The sequence below is a fragment of the Eriocheir sinensis genome, chromosome 22, assembly GCF_024679095.1.
Source record: "Eriocheir sinensis breed Jianghai 21 chromosome 22, ASM2467909v1, whole genome shotgun sequence".
Lineage (NCBI taxonomy): Eukaryota > Metazoa > Arthropoda > Malacostraca > Decapoda > Varunidae > Eriocheir > Eriocheir sinensis.
Genome location: NC_066530.1, coordinates 7,283,861 through 7,309,329, shown reverse-complemented (window position 1 = coordinate 7,309,329; position 25,469 = coordinate 7,283,861). Strand labels below are relative to the sequence as shown.

Genomic DNA, 25,469 nt, shown 5'->3' with positions numbered 1-25,469 from the left:
TGTAGGGTACGTTCCGAGGTAAAATATATATATATATATATATATATATATATATATATATATATATATATATATATATATATATATATATATATATATATATATATATATATATATATTTTTACCATTACAATTTTTCGTATAATGCTGAATTTGGATGAAGCAATGAAGAAGGCTATAGGAGTTGCCAACGAGTGATTTCCTCCTGCCTGTATGACGATACCTTCTCTATACCTGCTTTGGGATAGAATACCGGCGCCATAGCCCACATGTAAAAAAAAAAAAAAAAAAAAAATCCACGGGTCGGAACAGATAAGCGCTTTTCACTGTTTTAATACCTCGAGTTTCGCGATCGTCGAGTTTAGCACTATACCTTTGGAACAGCAGGCGCGAAACTCGAGGGTAATATATATATATATATATATATATATATATATATATATATATATATATATATATATATATATATATATATATATATATATATATATATATATCATGGGATTTTTTTTTAAACAAATTGGTTTCTGAACAGCTTTTAGGAATGAATTAAATATTTGAGAACCTGAAGGTTCCACAGTTATTTATACTGCAACAAATTGTTTTCACTGGTGTTGTGGCGCGAGAATGGAATAAACTCTCACCAATTGATTAATTGAAAACAATCTTAATTATTGTCCTCCACTTCCACCACCATAATGTTTGTTAGGGATAAAGTGCGAAGTCGTAGTGGCCATTCAATGTAGTTTCAGTTGGTCCACCTTGTTTGTGGCATAAGGCATAAGGTCTGGTGTGAACGGCACTTCAAACCTCGCCGCCGCTCCTCCGAGCACTGAGCCTCCGCGTGCGTGCCTGCCGTGTTCGGACCATGAAGCGGCTAAACTATCGTGTCCGCCCCGTCAACAATCTGTCATGCCTCGGTGATGGAACTTCTGCACCCACCCACCCACACACGATAAAGTTATGAAAGCTGACCCTGGAGACACGAACACACTTGTAATAGACATATGAAACAGATATAAAGCAAACCAACAAACCAACCCAACAAGCTAGCGAACACAACCGTACGTGGCGCGAGACGGGCGGCGCCTCCACGTCAACACCACAACACTCGGGGCAGCACGGAGGGAAGCAATTACAGGCCGCACAGGAGGGAAGGCCCAGGCGTGGAGACCCAGGGAGCGATACAAGACGTCAGAGGCCCACACCGCACCAGTGATGGCGTCGCTCAGGGGGAAACAGACAGGTAATATGGTGTGTGTGTGTGTGTGTGTGTGTGTGTGTGTGTGTGTAACTTTGTTTACTTTGGTTTATTCTGCTTAATATTAGCATAGCTGAGGTGGGCCTCCACTGGCTCCAGGACCCTCAAAAGTTTCTACCCTTCTGATGACTTGAGGGAGGGTGTTGTGGTGAGAGCTTGGGTGTCCTGTTATTGGCGGTTCATCCGGGAGTTCACTGAGCCATCTGTCCAGCCTGTGCTTCATACTGTATATTTACCTGTTGTAGTGTCAGGGCCTGAGCTACACTCATGTGGAATTGTCCAGTCTTACTTTGACACTCTTTGCCATCACGACATCTTCCCTTCATCCATTCCATGCATTTATCACTCTCCAGAAAGCAGGATTTCTTGACATTATTTAAGCACCTTGCCCTCATCAATTTCATACTGTGACCTCTTAGCTGTCTTTGTCTCGTGTGTGTGTGTGTGTGTGTGTGTGTGTGTGTGTGTGTGTGTAAATTTTTTTTTCACCATGGCCTGATCACGAGTCAGACACGCTTTTGCCAGCAGGTACCCTCCCGACATGAGCAAATGCATGCTCATTATCATCGATCTCTGGGTACTGCCAGGACCTCACACACCCCATCCCCCTTGCTCAAGGGGGGACATTAACCACTCTTACTCATTGGAAAGAATCCGACCTGAGTGGGGCTCGAATCGCCGCCTGTTTGGCCGTGAAGCCTTGCAGCGCGGCGCTCTAGCTGATTGTGTGTGTGTGTGTGTGTGTGTGTGTGTGTGTTTGTGTATTTCACCACAGCTTGATCACAAGTTGTACTCACAATCGCCAGCAAGTACCCTTCCGATTACAGCAAGGCTCATTAGTTGATCTCTGGGTACTACTAGGACCTCACACACCACACATGCCATCCCTCTTGCTCAAGAGGGGACAGTAACTACTCCTAGTCAGTGGAAAAAAACCCGGCCTGAGCAGGGCTTGAACTGCTGTCTGCCACGCCGTGAAGCCTGGCAGCACAGTGCTTTAACAGACTGAACTATCAGAGTGTGTGCGGCATACGAGGACAACTTTCTAACTGGATTACCACGTTTTTGACTACCCACAAGTAAAGGGTTGTTCTTGATGGTAGTCAATCCTCATCTATTCCTGTAACTTCTGGGGTACCTCAAGGCACTGTCTTGGCCCCCTTCTTTTCCTTTCTTACATTAATGATCTCCCACTATCACTTCCCTCTACTTCTAGACTTTTTGCAGATGACAGCTTAGTTTATTGACCCATTTTAGATAGGAATGACTGTCTTTGACTGCAGGATGATTTAGCTGCACTTGAAGACTGGGAAGTCAGGTGGCAAATGACGTTTAGACCAGACAAAGGCCATCACATCTGTTTCACCCGTACTAACAAACCTATTCCCTTCATTTACAAACTCCATGACACAAACCTGAACACTGTCTCTTCACACAAATACCAGGGCGTACCCATCTCAGCAGACATGCGATGGAACACACACGTGAGCAGTATCAGGGCCAAAGCTCACAGAGCCCTGGGGTTCCTGCGTAATAACCTTAGCAGGTGTAACACAAGCATCAAAATTCTTGCATATAAAACACTCGTTCGGCCACACATAGAATATTGTGACACCATCTGGGACCCACACACTAACAATAACATAAATAAATTAGAGGCCATACAAAACAAAGCTGAAAGATGGGCCAGACGTGATTACAGACACACCACATCAGTCACTTTGCTTAAACAAAACATAAAACTAGACCCATTAACAACACGAAGACAAATACACAGACAACAAATGCTATATAAAATCACAAACAATTTAGTAGACATAAACAAAGACACTTATCATCACCCGACAACTACACGATCCACTAGAGGCAGCCACAACCTTAAATACCACACTTACCAGACTAACACTAGTATATTCAAATATTCATTCTTTCCCTGCAGCATCCAAGAGTGCAATCATCTCCCATCTCATGTAGTTAATAGTCCCACTCTTGACACATTTAGGAATAGGATCATCAATCATTATCTCCCTAATCCTGGCCATTTACCATATCCCAATACCTTTCCTCATCCTAACCCGTATCCTAATCCTGTCTTGGCTCCTTGAATCTCCTGCACAATCCCTGCATATCATGCCATCTGAGAGTGGCCCTCTGTGGGTCCCCTAGAAATGAAATGAATGAAATGAAATGTGTGTGTGTGTGTGTGTGTGTAGGTATTAACCTTGTGACACTCTGAGCCAAATACAGTGTGGCTGCCAAGCTCACTGTCCAAGAGTTAAGGGTTATGCTGCCAAAACACCCCTGTTTCCTGTGTCTGATGAGGCCATGCTACCCACCAACCTGGACAGCTGAGGCCTGGGGCCCTGCACGCCACCCTTTGTGGGAGGCTGAAAAACTCAAGGCGATGAAATGTGGAGACACAGGGGCCCGTTTGGAGGTTCGTTCCCTCCCCACTGCCATTGACAGCAATGGTGCAGCTCGAAGTAGGTCATATTTATCAAAAACAATCAAACTTAACAAACACACCCCAAATATATCTATCCTAATCCAAGCTAACCTAACCTAACCTGATTTCCCCCACCACCAACACACACACACACACACACACACACACACACACACACACACACACACACACACACACACACACACATGGATGGAAAGCTACTTTAGAGGAAGAGAGATGAGAACCGTGGTTAAGGACACTAGATTGGAATGGAGAACGGTGGAAAGTGGAGTGCCCCCGGGGTCAGTTTTAGCACCAGTACTCTTCCTAGTCTATATTAATGATATGCCAGAGGGAATAAACAGCTACATGAGCCTGTTTGCAGATGATGCTAAACTGCAAAGACATATAAAAAACAGTGAAGACTGCAAGGAGCTGCAAGAAGACCTAAACAAGATTTGGAAATGGAGTCAGAAATGGGAGATGAAATTCAATGTGAAGAAATGTCATGTTATGGAAATGGGAAAGTGTAGAAAGACCAAAATGGACATATAAAATGGGAGATGGTGAAATATTAAAGAAAGTAAATGAAGAGAGAGACCTGGGAGTAATAATGCAAGATTATATGCAACCAGAAAGTCACATAAATCGGATCTTTGGTGATACATATAACATGGTGAGAAATATAGGTATAGCATTCCACTACATGGACAAAGAAATGATGAAAAAATTAATTACTGCTATGATAAGACCTAAACTAGAGTACGCAGAAACAGTGTGGTCTCCACATATGAAGAAACACATAAAAAAACTAGAAAGAATACAGAGGATGGCAACAAAAATAGTTCCAGAACTGGAGGGACTGTCATATGAAGAGAGACTAAAGGAAGTGGACTTACCAACACTAGAACAAAGAAGAGAAAGAGGAGACCTAATACAAATATATAGGCTATTGAGTAAAATGGAAGAAGTAGATAACGAGAAATTGCTACTAAGAGAAGAACCTCCCAGCAGGAATACTAGAGGACATAGTAAAAAGTTGAGGAAGGGAAGATGCTCAAGAGACATAAAGAAATATAGCTTCCCACAAAGAAACATAGAGGTTTGGAACAGACTAAGTGAAGAAATAGTATTGGCGAAGAGTGTGCAGAGCTTCAAGGAAAAGTTGGATAATTATAGATACGTAGACGGGACCTCACGAGCGTAAGCCCAGGCCCTGTAAAATTACAACTAGGTAAATACAACTAGGTAAATACACACACACACACACCTGCTGTTAAAGTGCAATGTGCTAGACTGGGCTAATAAACTTCATACATTATTATTATTTTTTTTTTACATCCAAGCCTATAGCACCGGTAGGCTTTCTTTGGGCACCTGGTGGTTAGCTTGAGCCGATCTTGGTGCAGGCAAGTGTTTATAGTGGTGCCAACTATCATCTAATATACTGCAATTTTTTTTATAGTTTTCCACCAGCTATTAGTTACTGCACTGCATTTGGAGAAATGAAATAAAACATTATGTTAATATCCCTAAGGGGCCTAATGAAGTTTTTTTATGTGGTGAGCCGCAGGTTTTGGCTGTGTTGGACATTACAGGGTACACTGCCACCCAAGGCTGTGTATGATAGCCCACCCGTAGCTATGTTTATACTTGTTTTAGATCTCTGCACTTTTGTATGGTTTTCTGGGAAGTTTAAATGATAATAAAACCAATCTTGGCCAGAATTATAGTTTAGGGATTATTAAGCCAACGTGAGTGGTCCTTCAGAGACAAAGACGTCATTTTTGGGTATAGTTTGGTGCTTTTTCATGAGTACATAATTATTTTGGTACAGCTTCAGTCTCACTCCAGTGGTTGTCACTATTTTATAATGATAGATCATAACATTTTATCATTCTTTATAAACATTTACACTCCAAGGTACTTTTTTTGTGATGATGATTATTTCCTACACTTAATCTTACCACTGTCTGATGCTTCACCATGCCATGTTGTGCTCTGAGTTGCCAGTTCTCGCCAGCCACACCACCACCACAGTCGACATGAGACTCCTCTGGTTTACTCACCTGGTTGGCCCAGCCATTCTCACAATAAGACAAAGATTTATAGTGAAAAAGATTGGGTGGGCCAGAACAGGTTACAAGTAGGAATCAAAATTAACCCGGTAGCAGCGGGGATCATGTTTCTTAATGGTCCTTCTAAACGAGAAAATGAGAAAAAATCATCACTCTCACAAACCGTTTCATAATATATATCAAAGCATTTGTGATCAGTTTATGCATCATTTATTTTGGGGGGTTTATATCATGGCACAAATTTGGCCCGTCGCTGCTACATGGTTAAATAAACCCAACAAAGCTATAATATAACCTAACCTAACCTATGGGGCTTCATACCCTTTAACCCAAATACATTTTAGTGATTGAAAAAAATATTTTTGCAGAAACGAGCAGTTTGCGGCTGAAAGGGTACTAAGAAATGTTGAAGAGTATGCTGAGATTTATAAGAAAAAATAGTGGTGTGAGGCAGGAGTAATACCATTTTTTAATTTTTTTTATTAGGTAAAGATTAGTTTTATTAGTGCTCTGATATCTCGTTTCCTATTCAACCAACTGCTCTTCTGTTATATGTATCTTCTACTAACCTGCAAATCCCTCAGAAAACCATGGAGAGGAATGGAGCTAGAGATTAAATCAAGTGTGGAAGTTACCATTACATCTGTGTTCAGATCCAGGCATCAGTGGGCAGGCAGTTGAGTAGCCCAGTGCATCTCACGGCAGCCATACCTGTGGTTCACTGCAGATAATATCCAATAAGAGTGTTAACTTTCTTACCCACAAGGGGCATTGCTTCCTTGATGAGTGACAAAATGAGAAATAGTGTTGGTTCATCCAATCATATGAGCAAGAAAGAGTGCTCTGGCGAATCACGGGTGGGAGGTGAAAAACAGACTCAAGAATGGGGCGGGGGTCAAGAAAGCCAGATATCACCAGATGACGCCTCTAGTCTCAGGGTGAGGAATATAAATTTGGCACTGGGTAAAGTAAAAGGCTCTAAAGTTGCATGTAAGTTCATTTTCAGCAGGAAGGAAAGATAAATGTTGAAAGGTAGAGGTGAAAGTTTGATGAGGCAGGGTCAGGGTGTCAGTGCTGAAGCATAGTATTTAATGAGAACAGGAGAAACTGCATCAGGTCCATAAGCCTGCTGAGGATTGGGAACAAAGAGGGCAAGTGGAGTTGAAGTCCAGACTACCCTGTACAGAGGGTGATGGAGGAGGCAGGGCACAGGGGACAAGTTAGCTGGCAGTATTTACAGCTAACAAGTCCATTGTGTCAAGTGCCTTGAATGATGCACAAATGCAAAAGTTTACTTTAGGGATTTGGTATTGTTCTAAATATTTGTGTCTTTCAGCCTCTCTGCGGCGCATGATAAACCTGAACTCCGGGTCAGGAGGAACCTCTGCTGCCAGTGAGACAACCTTCTCAGTGCTCATATATGACAAGCATGGCCAAGACATTATCTCTCCACTCCTCTCTGTCAAGGAGCTGCGAGAAATGGGTGTGACGCTGCACATGTAAGATATAATTGGCACTCTTCTATTTACTGATGATATTGCTAATACTTGGGCTAATACACATGTAAACTGGTTGGCAGCTGGTCTAGGACTAAATTCCTAAGATAATGTTTGTGTAGAGAATATACCATGAATTAAGCTCCCCTTATACATTATTTTAATCCCTCAAAATCATACCCCAACCTTCTCCTTTTCACCCCTTGCGACCTCTTAGATTTCAAGAGCCTCCTGCTCTTATACTAATGGCTTTGTTTCTCTTTGACTCATGTCCTTTGCAGTATACAATAAAAAAAAAAAAAAAAAAAAAAACATGCTTGATTTCAATATGACCAAAGGACCTTGTTCAGACCTTCAGCCAAATAGATAAGAAAAAAGTGCAAGGGACTTCAGGTCTCCCAAGCCAAGACTGAGGTGCAGGTGTTTGGAGACTTACTGGATGAAGCAGTAAAATCTCTTCATGCATATGGCAAGGACCTCAAAATCTAGAAAAAGTTCCTGTACTTCAGTATGGTAGTGCAGAACAATGTCTGCTCACATTTAGAAGTCTTTAGGCCCTGGGGCTCAGGGCATATCATAGTTGTGTTTTTTCTTTGCCTTCATTTTCTTGTGTGTGTGCTCTGAAGCTTTCTTCCATCTTCCTGTGTAACCAGCAACTGGTCAAGGGCTCTTGAGTATATGCTGAAATTTTTTAGAAAGTTTGCCTTCTGATATCTGCCCAGTGTGGTTGTGTGAATGAACTGAGTCCATGAAGCCCAGCAAAGTATATTGCAGTGACTGGCTCACGTCATAAGGGGTGGGGGGGAGGGCGGCACACAAAAAGTGAGGGGAATTTTGAGTAAATGCTTCATGATCAGATTGTCAAATGGTTTACACAGCTGCAACCTTTTTTTTCTGATTTTTTTTTTAGCATTTAAGATAACATTTACAGAGGCAAGTCATAGAAGATGAATTAGGTAACTGAACTTGTTACACGTAACAAAATATAAATTGCTTCTGTAATATCACTCCCCCATGACTGTATATACCCCATGTATATGTTTCATTATCGTTGTTTTTCTCTTAATCATTTCACAGGCTTTTGCACAGTGAGCGAGGGGATGTGCCCGATGTACCTGCCATATACTTCTGTCAGCCGACGGAGGAGAATTTGGTCAGGATTGGGCAAGACTTTAACGATGGACTTTATTCCTCCTACTACCTCAACTTTATCTCCCCCATAAGTCGACAGAAGATGGAGGACTTGGCCCTGGCAGCACTGCAGGCTGGGTGCCAGACTAATATCAAAAAGGTAAAATAAGAACGGAAGGACACAGCTACAATACTGAACCATGGAAGTTATATCAACACTGAAATACCATACACACTAATGTAAAAGTTGTTGTTTAAGGGGGAAGAGGGGCAAGCTTAAGGAGTATACTTTTATATAAACACAATTTTTCTGTGAGATTATATGTATTCATCAGTCAATCTTGGGTTAAGTAAGGTTTAAAATGCTAGAGAAAAGGTGAGCATATGTGCTGCTAGGAAATAAGGCAGAGGAAGTGAAGAAGAGGGCACAGAAAAATGCTTGTAGGGAGTCAGGAGAGGCTATGGAGCAGGATCTGAGAGGCAGTAAGAAGGAAATATTTGGATAAGCAAAAGTAAGTATCAAGATGCCTCTGTAAGTGATTCTGCCTCTGTTTTGGAACGTTTTACTACACATTGTTTGAAGGAGCAGCACCAGCGGGCATTTTTGTTCCCTCCCTTATTTTCCTTGAGCTTGAGAGGCATCATTGCTTCTGGCGCTGAATGGGTTGATCTCCATTCAGTGGTTGCTCATTTGCTTCTTTCCTTCCCTCCTAATTCTTTACACGCAGGTTTTCTTTCTCCTCAGTTTTGTGGTGATAAATCTTTTTCCTCCAAATTCTTTACACACAGGTTTTCTTTCTCCTCAGTTTTGTAGGGATAAATCTTTTTCCTCCAAATTCTTTACACACAGGTTTTCTTTCTCCTCAGTTTTGCGGTGATAAATCTTTTTCCTCCAAATTCTTTACACACAGGTTTTCTTTCTCCTCAGTTTTGCGGTGATAAATCTTTTTCCTCCAAATTCTTTACACACAGGTTTTCTTTCTCCTCAGTTTTGCGGTGATAAATCTTTTTCCTCCTAATTCTTTACACACGCAGGCTGTCTATCTTCTCAGTTTTCCAGTGGCAAATCTTTTTACCTCCAAATTCATTGCATACACAGGCTGTCTATCTCTTCTTTGTACTCCTATTGCTCCCCTTCCTCAGGTTTGCCATTCCATATATACGAGTATATTTGTAGATATGTTTTCTCTTCCGTTCTCCTCACGTTCCTGTACAATCTTGAGTGGTTCCTCTAGAAAATTCTTATACTGGCATGTTTTCTAAGCCTCTCATTTTTAATTGTCTCCTGGTGGCTCACATCATGATTGTTAGTGTGTATTTTCATCACTGCTGCTCTGTGTATTTCCATTAAGTTGTGTTGTTTTGGTCACAGGTGTACAACCAGTATTCTTAACCCGGTAGCAGCAGGGATCATGTTTCTTAATGGTTCCTCCAAGCAAGAAAAATGAGAAAAATCACCCCTCACACAAACCATTTCATAATATATATCAAAATATTGTGATCAGATTATGTATCATCTATTTTGGGGGGTTTATATTATGGCACAAATTTGGCCCGTCGCTGCTACACGGTAAAGCCACAATTTTGGCCCGTCGCTGCTACCGGGTTAATATGTATTTTCATTACTTATGCACTGATCTTAGACTCCTTTCTCTTGTGTGTATGTCCAGTAAATGTTGTTTCTTTGGCCACAGGCAGACAACCAGTATTCTTAGTATGTATTTTAATTACTTCTGCACTTATCTTGGACTACTTTCTCCATCGTGTGTATGTCCAGTAAGTGTTGTTATTGCTTTGTTCACAGGTGTATGACCAGTATGTTAACTTCATCAGTCTCGAGGAGGACATGTTCACGTTGAGGCACCAGGGTTCAGAGGCTCTTTCTTACTATGGTAGGTGGATATGGGCTTTGTGCTGGGGTTACACATGCAGGAATTCAGCAACGTCCTTCTTTAAGTTACAGATGGATAAGTGCAGAGAGGAAACACTGTTATTATATTCATAGGGAAGGCCTGTTATATTATGTACAAATGATACATACAACTGTTTTGAGCTCCTTTATCTGTAGGGGCATTAATTAACATGATCTGAAATATGTATGCTTTCAAAAAGTATATATTCACTATGATTTTGCATAAAGTATCAGCAGTAAATCAGTTCCCTTATATGTCTCGGACCTCATTATGTATGTTGAAAATCACACAAGAAGAAATGGCTTCTGTACAACCTGTAAATGAATACTTATTGTGTTGAGAATTGTTCATGAATATGCTACACGTCTTGCTCACTCATTTCTTGTGTATTGCTAATGTGTCACGTGTTGCAGCTGTCAACCGAGGGGATGTCAAGGACTCAGACATTGATGCCATCATGGACTCCATCGTTGACAGCCTGTTTTCAGTCTTTGTAAATTTAGGTAAGTAAGGATTTTAAGATGCACAGTGGAATAGAGATGCATTCTACAGTCGCTGGGCTGAGTACAGTACCAATGCAGTGCTGAAACTACTGAGGTAATCGCAAGTGTCTTAACTGCAGTGTTGAATGACCCTTATAAATGCAGGGTTTTACTTGTGCACTAACAACTACCACACTCACACCATTGTCTTTGATTATACCTTTTAACCCATCTGCTGCAATTGGCACAGATTTGGCTTTCACTTATCCTGGTAACACATACTCGCAGGTCTTTCTCTGCCTATGTGGTGGATAGTGGATTGTTTCTCATGTGGTATTGGCATGCTGGATTTCTCCTCCCAAGGTGCATGACTACATTTTCTTCATTGGATTGTAACAGCCACTTATTTCTCCACTTCTGTAGCTTGGTGATGTCTTTTTGTAGGAAATCTGCGGTCAAGGGGTTAATTTGCTCAAAACTCTCATGACTAACTGTCTCTGCTGTAGGTCAAGTCCCAATCATTCGGTGCCAGCGGGGAAATGCTGCCGAGAGTGTTGGTGAACGTTTGGATAAAAAGCTGAGAGAGAATCTGAGAGACACCCGAAATTCCTTCTTCACTGGACTCGGAACAGACTCCTTTGCTGCAGGACAACTGAGGTAAGGAGTGGGTGCATGCCATCAGGACACACACATGGCCAGAAGTGGAATGCATCAATACTTAGTAGATGTCAAACTTGTATTACCTGCACATTTACATTCATCAGCCAAACCTTATCATAACCTTGAGGGGGTTGACTTTTAAACATGACTGATTTTTCCATGAGAATACATGGTTATGATTAACCTGGTAGCAGCGGGGATCATGTTTCTGAATGGTCCCTCTTAGCGAGAAAAATGAGAAAAAATCGCCCCTCACACAAACCATTTCATAATATATATCAAAGCATTTGTGATCAGATTAAGTATCATCTATTTTTGGGGGTTTATATCATGGCACAAATTTGGCCTGTCGCTGCTACACGGTAAAGCCACAAATTTGGCCCGACGCTGCTACCGCGTGAAAGAGTCACGGAACATCCTCAGGCCTTTGCTTTGATGCAGACCTCTGGCATGGCTGTCTTTGTAGTTTTCAGAGGCCTTTGTTGGTTTTGGTTGATCGCAATGTGGACCTCGCAACTCCACTACACCACACATGGACTTACCAGGCCCTGACCCACGATGTGCTCAACCTCAGCCTGAACCGCATCACCCTCACTGAGCAAGACTCAGCGCACCCCACTGCCCGCACCAAGACCAAGGAATATGACCTCAATGACGTGGATACATTTTGGGCTGCTCATAAAGGTATTTGAATGCTTTGTTGATGAAGAGGGTGAGGTATTGTCCTTTGCCTCCTCTTCCTCCTCCTCCTCTTCCTTTTCCTTTGCCTCCTCCTCCTCCTCTTCCTTTGCCTCCTCCTCCTCCTTCTCTTCCTTATTTTATTTGCCATGCTTTTCATAATTTTGGTCCTTCTCTTCTTCTTATTCCTCCTCCTCCTCTTCCCCTATTTCCCTCTTTCACTACTTATTCCTCATGTTCTGTGTCCTTCTCTTCCTCCTGTTTCTTCTCTAATTCTTCATGCTCCTTATCTTTCTTCTCTTTCTTAGTCTCCCTTTTTTTTTTTTTCTTGTTTCATATGTCCCATCCATGTATTAACAGCAGGGGTGTGGAGTTGGAGTCACTGGAGTTGCTTACTTTTGGCTGGAGTCTGAGTCGGTAAAAATATCTCAATCTCCGACTTCTTTACGATATGTGCAATGTTGTGTGGCTGGGTGTGGTGTGGTGTGGTGGAGTTTGAATTGCTTACCACTGTATTGCAGAAGAGGGGAGGGAGAGGGGGTAGAGTTGGAGTTGGAGTCGCAACCATAAAAGTTCATGAATTCGGAGTCGGTCAAATTTTTTATACGGGACTCAATAATCATGCCAACTGATTACCTTTCTTTCCCTCCTTACACTTTCCACCGCACACCGTGACTTCTACAGCCTTAGCAGAGTGGAAGTATTTGCCTTTTTGCATGAGTTTGTATCATTAGCAGTAGGAGTAGGTAGGAAGACACCTACCGAACAGGCACAAACCACTCCCGGTGAGGTATATATGGGAGGTGAGAAGGGAGCTGAAGCCCTCCAAAGACCCTTCCCACGTCCTCACTAACCGTTTCCCTATTGTCTCACCAACACCGGAGAGTAGTTCAGCATGCTCTTTAAAGACAGATCCTCTCTATCCACACCACACTACATTCACACAACATACACACCTTTTCCCAAAATTCAAATTTCAAAATGGCGCATCTTCACCATGCCTCGGAGTCCCCGCCTGGGGGGGGGGGGGACCATAAATTCCCCCAGGGAGGACTCCCCTTCTGGCTGCCGACCCGAGAGGTGTCTTGATAACTCCTCAAACCTCTTTCTTCTCAATTTCGGCAACATTCGCGGTCTTCGTTCTAATTTTCATTCTGTGGAACACCATCTCTTCCTCTAAACCTCACCTTCTCTTCCTCACCGAAACACAGGTTTCCGAGGCTACTGACAGCAATCTCTACTCTGTTCCCTCCTACTATCTCTATCCTAAATTTCAGTCCAAAGCTGGACGTTGCGCCTACGTGCGAAACGACATCACTTGCTCTCATGCCCACGACCTTGACTCTTTTGAATTTTCCACCATCTGGCTAAAACTTCATTGTCATTCTATTAATAAATACATCTGTGCTGTTTATCTCTCACCTAACTCTAATAACTATGTAAAATTCTTTAACTACTTAAACTCTAAAGTGGAGCACATCTTGAACCACTCTCCCTTATCTGAAATCTCAATCATAGGAGATTTCAATCTTCACCACCAGCTTTGGCTTTCATCATCTTTCACTGACCAGCCTGGTGAACAAGCCTACAACTTTGCTATCCTCAATTATCAAGAGCAACTGGTTCAGCACCCTACACGTATCTCCGACCGTCTTGGAGACACGCCCAATATACTAGACCTCTTCCTTACCTCTAACCCTTCTAATTAATATGTCAAACTGTTCTCTCCATTGGGCTCCTCCAATCACAACCTTATTTCTGTATCCTGTCCTATTGCTCCTGTACACCCTCTGGACCCACCGAAGAGGCGATGCTTCTGGCATTTTGCTTCAGCTTGGTGGTACGACCTGAGGATGTACTTTTCCAATTTCCCGTGGAATGATTATTGCCTCCAGGAGCGAGACCCCTCTGTGTGTGCTCAGCGCATCACAGAGGTGATTGTCTCTGGAATGGAGGCATACATTCCTCGTTCTTTCTCTACTCCTCACGCTAAAAAGCCTTGGTTTAATCACGCTTGTTCTTGTGCTGTCAATGATAGAGAGGCAGCTCACAAAAGGTACCAGAGCCTTCGAACTAATTCTAAACATGAACTTTACATTTCTGCCCGGAATAGGGTTTTTTTTTTTTTTTTTTTTTTTTACAATAAAGGAAGCAGCTCAAGGGCACACAAAAAAAGAAAACAATAATAAAAAAGAAGCCTGCTACTCGCTGCTCCTAAAAAAGAAACAAAAGAGGTGGCCGAAAGCAAGATCAAATACGGGAGGAGAGGTGTCCTGATACCCTCCTCTTGAAAGAGTTCAAGTCGTAGGCAGGAGGAAATACAGATGAAGGAAGATTGTTCCAGAGTTTACCAGCGTGAGGGATGAAAGAGTGAAGATGCTGGTTAACTCTTGCATAAGGGGTTTGGACAGTATAGGGATGAGCATGAGTAGAAAGTCGAGTGCAGCGGGGCCGCGGGAGGGGGGGAGGCATGCAGTTAGCAAGTTCAGAAGAGCAGTCAGCATGGAAATATCGATAGAAGATAGAAAGAGAGGCAACATTGCGGCGGAATTTAAGAGGTAGAAGACTATCAGTATGAGGAGGAGAGCTGATGAGACGAAGAACCTTAGCCTCCACTCTGTCCAGAAGAGCTGTGTGAGTGGAGCCCCGCCACACATGAGATGCATACTCCATACGGAGTGCCAAATCCATTCTCCGACTGACCAAAAACTTTCATCAATAGAAAATGCCAAAACCTTGCTTTCTCTAACTCTTCTCGTGACTTCTGGCATCTAGCCAAAAACATCTACAACTTCACTTCTTCATCTTTCCCTCCACTCCTCAGTCCTGACGGCAACACTGCCGTCTCATCTATCTCTAAGGCTGAACTCCTCTCTCAAACTTTTTCTAAAAACTCCACTCTGGACGATTCTGGGGATATTCCTCCTACTCATCCCCCCTCTGACTCTTTTATGCCTGTTATAAAGATTCTTCAAAATGATGTTTTCTATGCCCTCTCTGGCCTCAATCCTCAGAAGGCTTATGGACCTGATGGAGTGCCTCCTATTGTCCTTAAAAACTGTGCCTCTGTGCTGTCACCCTGCCTGGTGTTACGTCACCAATGTCGTAACACTGGTGTGGTCAGGGGTCTCGGGAAAATGTACAAAAAAACAAAGACAAAACAAAAACTGGGTTGGTTAGGCCTCAAAATACCAGGTTCTTTTCCCCTGAACCAAGCAACAAATAAAAAGGAAAATGAATAATTTAAAACAAAGGAAATGGTAACGGAAAATGCCAAAATGAACTAAAGATAATATATATTTACAAGAAGTTAATATTTACATTAATTACAAAAAAAAGAAAGTAAGAACCCAAGATTACCTTAGTTACACTCCTTTAAAAAACACATGAAACAAATAACAAAAAGGCACCAAACACTAATGAAAAAAAACACTTGAACGAGGGAGGCAGCACGTAACACAGGCACAAGCATGATAAACACGGAAACAGTAAAACTGGCACACGAAAACACACAAAAACCTTACCTTAAAACAGCAACGGCCTTCCTCCGTCCATAAAAGAAAAGTGAGTAAAACATGCACGCCCGGCGCGTGAAACGACTTGCTGAAGGCACAAAGGACGTGGAGAGGAGGAAGGACTGGGCCTACCTCGCTCGACTCGATGATACTGGGAAAGACATGCTTCTGACCTGGGTCAGCGCTTAAATGGGCATGTCCACTGCCCCGAGAGTGGGCTGCCAGGCGTCTCCGGCGGGGCGGTACAAATCCTCCCCCACGACAACTCAAAATACATATTTTAAGAACCATAAATAAATCCTAACTTAAACATTAAAGAATATATACATAATGTCATGATATTATATGATGGGCAGGAAATACAAAAGGAAGACCACCCCGCGGTAACAACAACCTAGTCTGGTCGCCGCGCAGGTGGTTGCTATGGGCCAGAAACAAGGAAGCAGCGGGTGGAATATTCCAGACCCCGGGTGGTCACTATGCCACTCCCCAAAACCGGAAATATCCAGTTCATGCTGGGTCGGCGTGGGTGGAAATACCACAGAACAAAGAGTCACGGCAGGCCAAGTGGGTGATGCCAACATGTCGGTAGAGAGAATAAAAAAAAAAAAAAAATGAAGGGCGGGAAAAGCCCGGCCGTAACACTGGTTAAACTCTTTCGCCTCTGCCTGTCAACATCTACCTTTCCTTCCTGCTGGAAGTGTGCCTTCATACAGCCTGTGCCTAAGAAGGCTGACCGTTCCAATCCCTCAAACTATCGTCCTATAGCTTTACTTTCTTGTCTATCTAAAGCTTTTGAATCAATCCTTAACTGGAAGATTCAAAAGCACCTTTCCACTTCTGACCTTCTCTCTGATCGCCAGTATGGGTTCCGCAAGGAGCGTTCTACTGGTGATCTACTTGCCTTCCTAACTGACTCTTGGTCATCCTCTCTTAGCCGTTTCGGTGAAACCTTTGCTATTGCGCTGGACATATCAAAAGCTTTTGATAGGGTCTGGCACAAATCTTTGTTTTCCAAACTACCCTCCTACAGTTTCTATCCTTCTCTCTGTACCTTTATCTCCAGTTTCCTTTCTGACCGTTCTATTTTTGCTGTGGTAGACGGTCACTGTTCTTCCCCTAAACCTATTAATAGTGGTGTTCTGCAGGGTTCTGTCCTATCTCCCACTCTCTTTCTGTTGTTCATTGATGATCTTTCCAAAACGAACTGTCCTATCAATTCTTACGCCCGTGACTCCACTCTGCATTACTCAACTTCTTTTAATAGAAGACCCACCCTACAGGAATTTAACGATTCAAGGCTGGAGGCAACAGAACGCTTAGCCTCAGACCTTACTATTACAGTAAAACCCCGATTATCCAAAATGGAAGGGGGGAAGCCTCTTTCGGATAAGCCGATTTTTCGGATAATCCGGATTTATGGCCGCCATTTTGATTTTGAAACCAAACAAACACACGCTACGCTAAACAAAGTAGTACGCTTAAAACATGTGATGTAAATGTTTTATTGTATGTTTGTCTGTGTGTCTCCTTGTCTGGACCAGTGTATGTTGATACTTGTGAGCGTTGCAGATCTGAATTGTGAATGTTGCAGAGTGCGATTGTGAATGGTTGTGCAAGCTTGCAAGTGTGACCTTGATGCATCGTGCAGGTGGAGACACAGTATGATGACTCATATTATCGCACAACTCGTATGTTGGAAGGGGAATGTGGCATGGAGTGGAGAGGGGAGTCGTGTTTGTGTCGTTGTCTTGAGAGTACGGTGTGAGAGTAGTCGTGCAGTAGTTTGTTCGTTCGCCGCACCTACGTCCTTGCTGGGGCGAAGGTGCGGACGTGGTGTTGTTGAGAGTTTGTTTAATGTTTTTTGTCTAATACATTGATCTATTCGTTACAAGCTATTTTAATACGTATTAGAAAGCATATTCATTTTAACTGTTCTTATCAATTTTAAATGTGTTAATATAGTACATATGTAGTTACTTTTATTTATTTTTGATGTTTTATAACGTTTTAGTATAGAAATTTTTTTTTTTAATTGCATTATCCAGATCAATTTCGGATAATCCGTTTTTTCGGATAATCCGCTTTCGGATAATCGGGATTTTACTGTATTTCCGAATGGGGCAAGAGGAACCTGGTGTCCTTCAACGCCTCAAAAACACAGTTTCTCCACCTATCTACTCGACACAATCTTCCAAACAACTATCCCCTATTCTTTGACAACACTCAGCTATCACCTTCTTCAGCACTAAACATCCTCAGTCTATCCTTAACTCAAAGTCTCAACTGGAAACTTCATATCTCATCTCTTACTAAATCAGCTTCCTCGAGGCTGGGTGTTTTGTACCGTCTCCGCCAGTTCTTCTCCCCCGCACAGTTGCTATCCATTTACAGGGGCTTTATCTGCCCTCGTATGGAGTATGCATCTCATGTGTGTGGGGGGCTCCACTCACTCGGCTCTCCTTGACAGAGTGGAGTCAAAGGCTCTTCGTCTCATCAGCTCTCCTCCTCATACTGATAGTCTTCTACCTCTCCAATTCCGCCGCCATGTTGCCTCTCTCTATCTTCTATCGATATTTTCATGCTGACTGCTCTTCTTAACTTGCTAACTGCATGCCTCCCCCCCACCCACGGCCCTGCTGCACACAGCTTTCTACTCATGCTCATCCCTATACTGTCCAAACCCCTTATGCAAGAGTCAACCAGCATCTTCACTCTTTCATCCCTCACACTGGTAAACTCTGGAACAATCTTCCTTCATCTGTATTTCTTCCTGCCTATGACTTGAACTCTTTCAAGAGGAGGGTATCAGGACACCTCTCCTCCCAAAATTGGCCTCTCTTTTTGGACACTCCTTTGACTTCTATTCAGGAGCAGTAAGTAGCGGGCTTTTTTTTTTTTTTACTATTTTTCTTTACGTCCTTGAACTGTCTCCTTAGCTGTAAAAAAAAAAAATTGTAAAGAGAAAAATATTTTTGGACAAACTTGTTGGCAGTTGTGCAGCTTCTTGTTTTAAATGTCCTTCACTTCCTGGGTGTAAAAACAAGTCAGAAGTGTTGCAGCCTGACTCAGGAGAAGAATGGCCAGGTAGATAGATAGATACATATGAAAAGTTTACGAGGTTCAGTCTGGCTATAAGTAACACGTGTCAGGTCTGCAAAACTGCTGTTCAGACTTTCAATCTGCATCTTGGAGGGTCATAAAAAGTTTCCTCCACATTATCTTGATCCTTTATTTAGTTGCACGGGCCTTGGCTGTTATAATGCAGATCACTGAGGTTTTACTGTATCATGGAAAGTCAGGGAATGTAGTTCTCTTTGGTTTGTGGAAATTTTGGACCTACACCATCACTACTTTTTATTTTTTATTTTTTTTATATATGGCTAAGGAAGCAGCTCAAGGGCAACAAAAAGAAAGTGCAGAAAAAAAAAGCCTGTTAATCACTGCTTCCACAAGAGAAAAGTGAAAAGTGGCCTAAAGAGAGATCAGTTTCAGGTGGAGAGATGTCTTACTGGAGTTTACATGTCATTGTCTTTTCTTGTCAACAGGCAGTGCCTTCCCAGACGTGGCAGCGGCAGTGGAAGCAGAGCTGGAGGAATACAAAAAAGCAGAGTCTCACATCAAGGGCCTCAAGTCTGACCTCCCTGGGGATGATGCCATTGACCTGCTCAGCGACAACACTGCCAAGCTGACCTCGGCCATCACATCACTTCCAGAACTGATAAAGAAAAAGGCAGAAATTGACAAACACATGAGTATTGCAATGGGTAAGTGTGAGTGACTAGTAGCTGCTATGCTCACTCTCTGCCACCCCTAAGCTCCCACATCTAACAAACATTTATTACTATTCATTGATAACACTCAGTTGTTTCCTTATTCTACACTAAACATACTTTTTCTGTCTTTATCTCACAATCTCAACTAGAAACCTCATGTCTTATCTCTTGCTCAGTCAGCTTTCTCATATGATGTGAAGGTGATTTGTATCATCTCCAGCAAATTTTGTTACCCCACCCCCTCAAGATGCTACCTATATACAAAGGCCTTGTCTGCCCCAGTAGTGAGTATCCATCTCATGTGTTGGGAGGGTCCACACACAACCCTTTTGGACAAAAGACAGTCAAAGACTTCCTCTCATCTGCTTTCCTTGCTGGCAGTCTTCTATCTCTCGAATTCTGCCACAACTGCTTCCCTGAGCTTGCTAACCACATGCCTCCCCCCTCCCATGGCCTCACTGTACATGACTTTCTATTCTAGCCCAACTTTGTTGCTCACATCCCTTCTGCAAGAGTTAACCAACATCATTATTCTTTGTTCCTGTTACTGGTAAATTCTGGAACAGCCTTTCTTCATGTGATTTTTCCTCCTGCCTACAACTAGAATGCTTTCAAGAGGGGAGTATCAAGACACCACTTCAACTGCTTTAGAATATTCACTTATAATCTTATTATTTTTTTAGGGAACAGTGCTTCTGCAGAGGTCCCATTTGTTTTTACCCTTGTTGTAAAATAATAATAATGATTAGGATAGAATAAACCAGGGCTGTTCTCTGTTAGAACTTCCACAGGTTGTCATTAACCCTTGAGGGACTGAAGGATGGTGTCGGTGATAATGTGATCATGGCAAGTGTCAAATGCAAAGTTTGTGAATGCATGAATAATCCTGCCACTGCAGGGAGGTAGATTTGCTCCCCAGCCACTGTGTACTTCATTGTTTCCAAGGTTCAGCACACACTGACCTCTGTGTTTGCAGTAAACGGGGAGTCAGTAATGGCTGGCTCATTGATCTGTAAGACAGGTGGCCAGTGTGCCTTTCAGTCATGTGGCCAGTGGGCAGGTTTAGGTGGCATCCCTATTAGCTGTGTTTATTTACACTGTACTTGTCTCTTCCCACCACAGCCTTGCTGAACAGCATCAAGTCCCGGAAACTAGACGTTTTCTTTGAGGCAGAAGAGAAAATAATGGGCCGAGCGACCCTAGAGCGGCCACTCCTGGAGGTAAGACCAGTTGTCATGATCCAAACTTTAGTTTTTGCATTCTTAGGCAAGTAAACTTATCTCTTGAATTTTTTTATTTTTTATATGATAGCATTCAGTCATTTGCATTTTGGATGCAAGTAAAAGCTTAACCTATGATGACTGCTTATTTTTCTTTAGATCATCAAAGACACAGAGTGTGGCAGCCCTGTGGACAAGATGAGAATTTTCCTCATCATGTACCTGTGCTCGGCCAACATGACGGAAGCAGAGTTCAGTGAGTACGCCACAGCCTTGGCTGAGGCAGAGGCAGACACAAGAGCCCTGCTGTACCTCAAGCGCTGGAAGTCTTTAATGAAGGTAGTGTTGCTTGCTTCAAGTTTTCACATTCATTTCCTCATTCATGATTCAAGATTTTCTCAATTTTTTTAAAATGAATCCTTGACTGGCTGTCCTTTTGAATTACTTGAGCTTTTTGTCCAGATGACAGCAGGCGGAGGAATGTCAGAGTACACAGGAGGAGTGGCCAAGACAGTTTCCATGTTCTCCAAGCTGATGAACCAGGGGTCAGCCCTGGTGGTGGAGGGAGTCAATTTTGTTCTCAAGGAAAATGTAAGTACAGTTAGAGAGACTACATTATGTACATTTCTGCTGCTCACACCACTATGTCAAATACTTGGGTTCATTGTGGAAATACAGCCCTAATTGTGGCTTGGGGGACAGGCATGATATTTGAATAGCAGTCTAAGGGGTCAAAGGGGTCCACAGTAGAGTTTCACATTTGGTGTGTTTGGATTCATTGAATTCAGGTAAGGTGACCCCAATCACTTGCTACCCGAATCCTCATGTGGTAATTATATTCTCCCACTTGGTGATTATTTACTCCCCAAAAAACACTAAATTGTGTTTGGCAATCATATTCTTGCATTTGACAAGTGTTTCTCACCTTGAAAATGCTTTCAAAATGTTCTTGGTGTATTTCCCTGCTAAAAAGTTTATCAATCTGTCATATATTATAATCCCAGCTCTCAGTGTTGACGTCGTGTCAACTGACAAAACATTTCAAACAGTCGTGATTGAGTCTTGCTGAATATGATAACATGTTGCATGCCACCTCTCACTCCTGCTGCTCTGGGCCACTGCAGTCTGCTGAGTGTGCTTTGGCATCAAAGGCCTTTATGGGTCTTGGGGGGAGTGCTGGGGGATGATGGCAAGGATAATACTTAGGAATAGAAGGAAAAATGAGCCCAAACACAAATATCATATGGGATAAAAAGATTATCAAATACATGATGCAATAAGGAAAGTTTTATGCCACCAAATAAGTAAAAAAGGTTAACTCTTTGAGGTCTCTTGATACTAATGAACAGTTTTCCTATTGTTTTAATTATTTGCACTTGGTGAGCTTACTCTGGAACCAATCCGTCACCAAAATGCAAGACTTTACTGTATGTTTCAACTAATACATATATTTGATAGTTGAAGAAGATGAAGAAGAAAAAGAATTTGATAGTGAAGTGTTGGCTTGAAAAATTTACATTGGTGCAACATGACCACTAATCAGTTTCATCCTTTCAGAAACTTCCTCTGACAAGAATAGTTGACCACTTGATGGAGCTCAAAAATAGTGAGGAGGAGAAGGAATACCGCTACTTTGACCCCAAACTACTGCGGCCTGGAGACCCATCGGGTGCCACGCCGCGCACTCGCACTCCTTTCCAGGTGACAAAGACTTCACTGTTGTGCCTCTTCTGTTGATTATTATTATTAATTTTTCTTTTTGATTAGCACTGGGCCACACCTCCGTCTCCAGTCTCACTAAACATCAGTGCAGGGATTACTCAGGAGTCTTTGTGAATCGTTTAGTGTTTGAGTTTTGAGTCAGCCTCTCAAGTTTTCTCAGTCCCAGGTTTTCAGTGGCTCTTCTCATGAGTTCAGGTTTCTACCCCCCAAAAGCAACTTGATTCAATCAGTTATATTTTCAGAAATAACAGTGATTCTGTATTTTTGGTGTGTCAAACCTGGACTCTGTAATCCATGGTTCATGCTGTTGGGTACTGGTGTGTGTGTATGCGTGTTTGCCATAGTCACCCTCAGAGGAGTTCCCAGAGGGCACTGGGTGAGATAGATAGATAGGTACAGGACATGCTTAGCAGGTGGTGCTTGGGTCTGGTATAAGTAAAAAAAGAGAAGATAAAAAATTAATAAAAGCAGTTGAGTTCTGTATTGAAGCAGCAAAAGACAAAATATGATGATAAACTTAACATAGTTTCTAGAACCAGTCATTTTGCTCACATAAGTACTTACCATTCACAAGTTATAAAAAAATTTATTATTCTTGACATTTATTATCTTAAGATCCTGTAATAGTTGCTTTCTAAACTACCCTTCTATGGATTCTATCCCTCTCTCTGTTTTTTATCTCAAGTTTCCTTTCTGGACAATCTATCTCTGCTGTGGTAAGCAGTCAACTTCTATCAACAGTGTTGTTATGCACGGCTCTACCTCCCATTCTCTCTCTCTTGTTCATTAATGATCATTCTGAAACCAACTGTCCTAGTCACACTTGTGCTGACGACTCTGCATTACTCAATATCTTTTAACATGAGACCCTCCGAAGAGGAATTACAAGACTAAGCTGGATGCTGCAGAACACTTAACCTCAGACTGCTAGCACTTCTGGATGGGGCATGAGGAGCTTGGTGTTCTTCAGTGCCTCAAAAACTTTAATTCTTCACCTGTCAACTCATCACAATCTTCCAAACACCTATCCCCTATCCTATGATAACACTCAGCTGTCCCCTTCTACACCATATGTTCTCAGTCAAAATCTTAACTGGAATCTTCATAGCTCATCTGCTAAACCATAATGAGGTTAGGTATTCTTCACCACTTTTCACCCCTCTCAGATGCTGTCCGTATACAAGGGCTTTTGTCTGCCCTCGTATGGAGCTGCATTCATGTTTGGGGGGCTCCACACACAGCCCTGCTGGACAGAGTGTAGTCAAAGGCTCTTCGTCTCATCAACTCCCCTCCTCTTACTGACAATCTTCTACCTCTTTTAAGTTCTGCCACAGTGTTGCCTCTCTATCTTCTTTAGATATTTTCATGCCAACTTCTCTTCTGAACTTGGTAACTGCATTGCCCTACCCATCCTGTGTCCCTGTTGCACACGACTTTCTACTCTTGCTTATCCCTATTCTATCCAAATTCCTTATGCAAGAGTTAATCAGCATCTTCATTCTTTCAGTCCCTCTGCTGGTAAACTTTGGAACAGCCTTCCTGTGTCTATATTTCCTCCTGCATACAATTTTAACTCTTTCAAGATGAGAGCATCAAGACACCTCTCCTTCCAAAATTGACCTCTCTTCTGGTCTCACTTTTTTTTCTTTTGTTGGAACAGCATACAGTGGGCTTTTTTGTTTGTTTTTTCCCCTTGAGCTGCCTCCCTTACTGAAAAAAAAAGTAACAAAGTATAGCACTAAACACCATACTCTTGGAACAGGATGCAGTGGTCATGGTGGTTGGAGGTGGTAACTACATGGAGTATGGAAACTTGGTGAGCTATGCCAGAAAGAAGTCAGGAACCAGCAACAAGAAAATAATCTATGGCTGCACTGACGTCGTCAACCCAGAACAATTCCTTGAACAGGTGGGATTTTCTCCATTAATACAATCTACTTTTGACACTAAACTAAACCCAGATTAACCCGGTAGCAGCGGGGATCATGTATCTTAATGGTCCCTCCAAGCGAGAAAAAAAAAAAAAAAAAAGGGAAAAAATCAACCCCGCACAAACCATTTCATAATATATATCAAAGCATTTGTGATCAGATTATGTATCATCTATTTTGGGGGTTTATATCATGGCACAAATTTGGCCCGTCGCTGCTACACGGTAAAGCCACAAAGTTGGCCCGATGCTGCTACCGGGTTAAGTACACAAGGACACTCATCGTGGTGAGAGGACATAATCCCTTACAAACAAATAGCTTATATTCACTTTTCTTGCAATATTCATGAGCATATTTTTAGGCCTGAAAGGACCTGGCTCTGCAGGATTACCTAAAGTTTTCATGATGTTTTCCTTATATTACAGCTGACTGTTCTAGAATTTGCTGCAAATCCCTTACAATGTATTTTATTATATTACAGCTCACAAAACTGGGTGGAGAAATTTCCTGAAGAAGTTTGAAAGGAATATGAAGTGAGCGAATGAATATTATCATACTTCCATGATACACACACACACACACACACTCAAAAGCACACACACACACACACACACACACACACACACACACACACACACACACACACACACACACACACCACTCCAATAGCTTAGTGGTTAAAGGTCTGTGCTACCAGGCTTCGCAGCCTGGTGGGTGGAGGTTTGAGTCCCCCTCAGATTGGGATTTTTCCACTAACAAGGAGTGGTTACTGTCCCCCTTGAGTAAGAGGGATGGGGCGTGTGGTGTGTGAAGGTCCCGGCAGTACCCAGAGATCAACTATAATGAGCCTTGCTGTAATCAAGAGGGTACTTGCAGGCGATGACGAGGCCAGCTCATGATCAGGCCATGGTGAATTATATGCACACACATACACACACCTGTATTTCCTCTTACAGGTATGATCACTAAAGCTGTTAGCTGTTATTCTTCTGTTTGTGTATAGTATCATAATATCAGCTGTTTAAAAGTTATTTATCTTCTTTTCTTCTGTATCGTATCAAATAAATTTTGAAATTGTTATGTGGAATTGCTTTTTGTTTCCCCTTCTCCTAGGCTTCCCGGGATAAATTAGGGAAAATATAAACCTGGGAATCTTGCTT

The 25,469-nt window shown here is 42.3% G+C and overlaps 1 protein-coding gene across 1 annotated transcript; it reads left to right on the top strand.

The window, feature by feature from the left end:
• Positions 1 to 1,090: 1,090 nt before the first annotated feature.
• LOC127001975 (sec1 family domain-containing protein 1-like) lies at positions 1,091 to 25,387 on the top strand. Its single transcript, XM_050867276.1, has 14 exons — positions 1,091 to 1,246; positions 7,122 to 7,284; positions 8,359 to 8,572; positions 10,217 to 10,304; positions 10,739 to 10,828; positions 11,314 to 11,464; positions 11,934 to 12,151; positions 19,209 to 19,427; positions 20,559 to 20,656; positions 20,816 to 20,995; positions 21,119 to 21,247; positions 22,214 to 22,357; positions 24,141 to 24,287; positions 24,791 to 25,387. The coding sequence occupies exons 1-14, from the start codon at positions 1,219 to 1,221 to the stop codon at positions 24,818 to 24,820; spliced, it is 1,899 nt and encodes a 632-aa protein (XP_050723233.1). The 5' UTR covers positions 1,091 to 1,218; the 3' UTR covers positions 24,821 to 25,387.
• Positions 25,388 to 25,469: the final 82 nt, after the last annotated feature.

What these genes read in the sequence shown, in the direction of transcription:
- LOC127001975 (XM_050867276.1), top strand. Translation starts at nt 1,219, where the DNA reads ATGGCGTCGCTCAGGGGGAAACAGACAG. An exon ending in ATGGGTGTGACGCTGCACAT is followed by an intron (nt 7,285 to 8,358) that starts GTAAGATATAAT and finishes ATCATTTCACAG; the next exon opens with GCTTTTGCACAGTGAGCGAG. An exon ending in GCCAGACTAATATCAAAAAG is followed by an intron (nt 8,573 to 10,216) that starts GTAAAATAAGAA and finishes CTTTGTTCACAG; the next exon opens with GTGTATGACCAGTATGTTAA.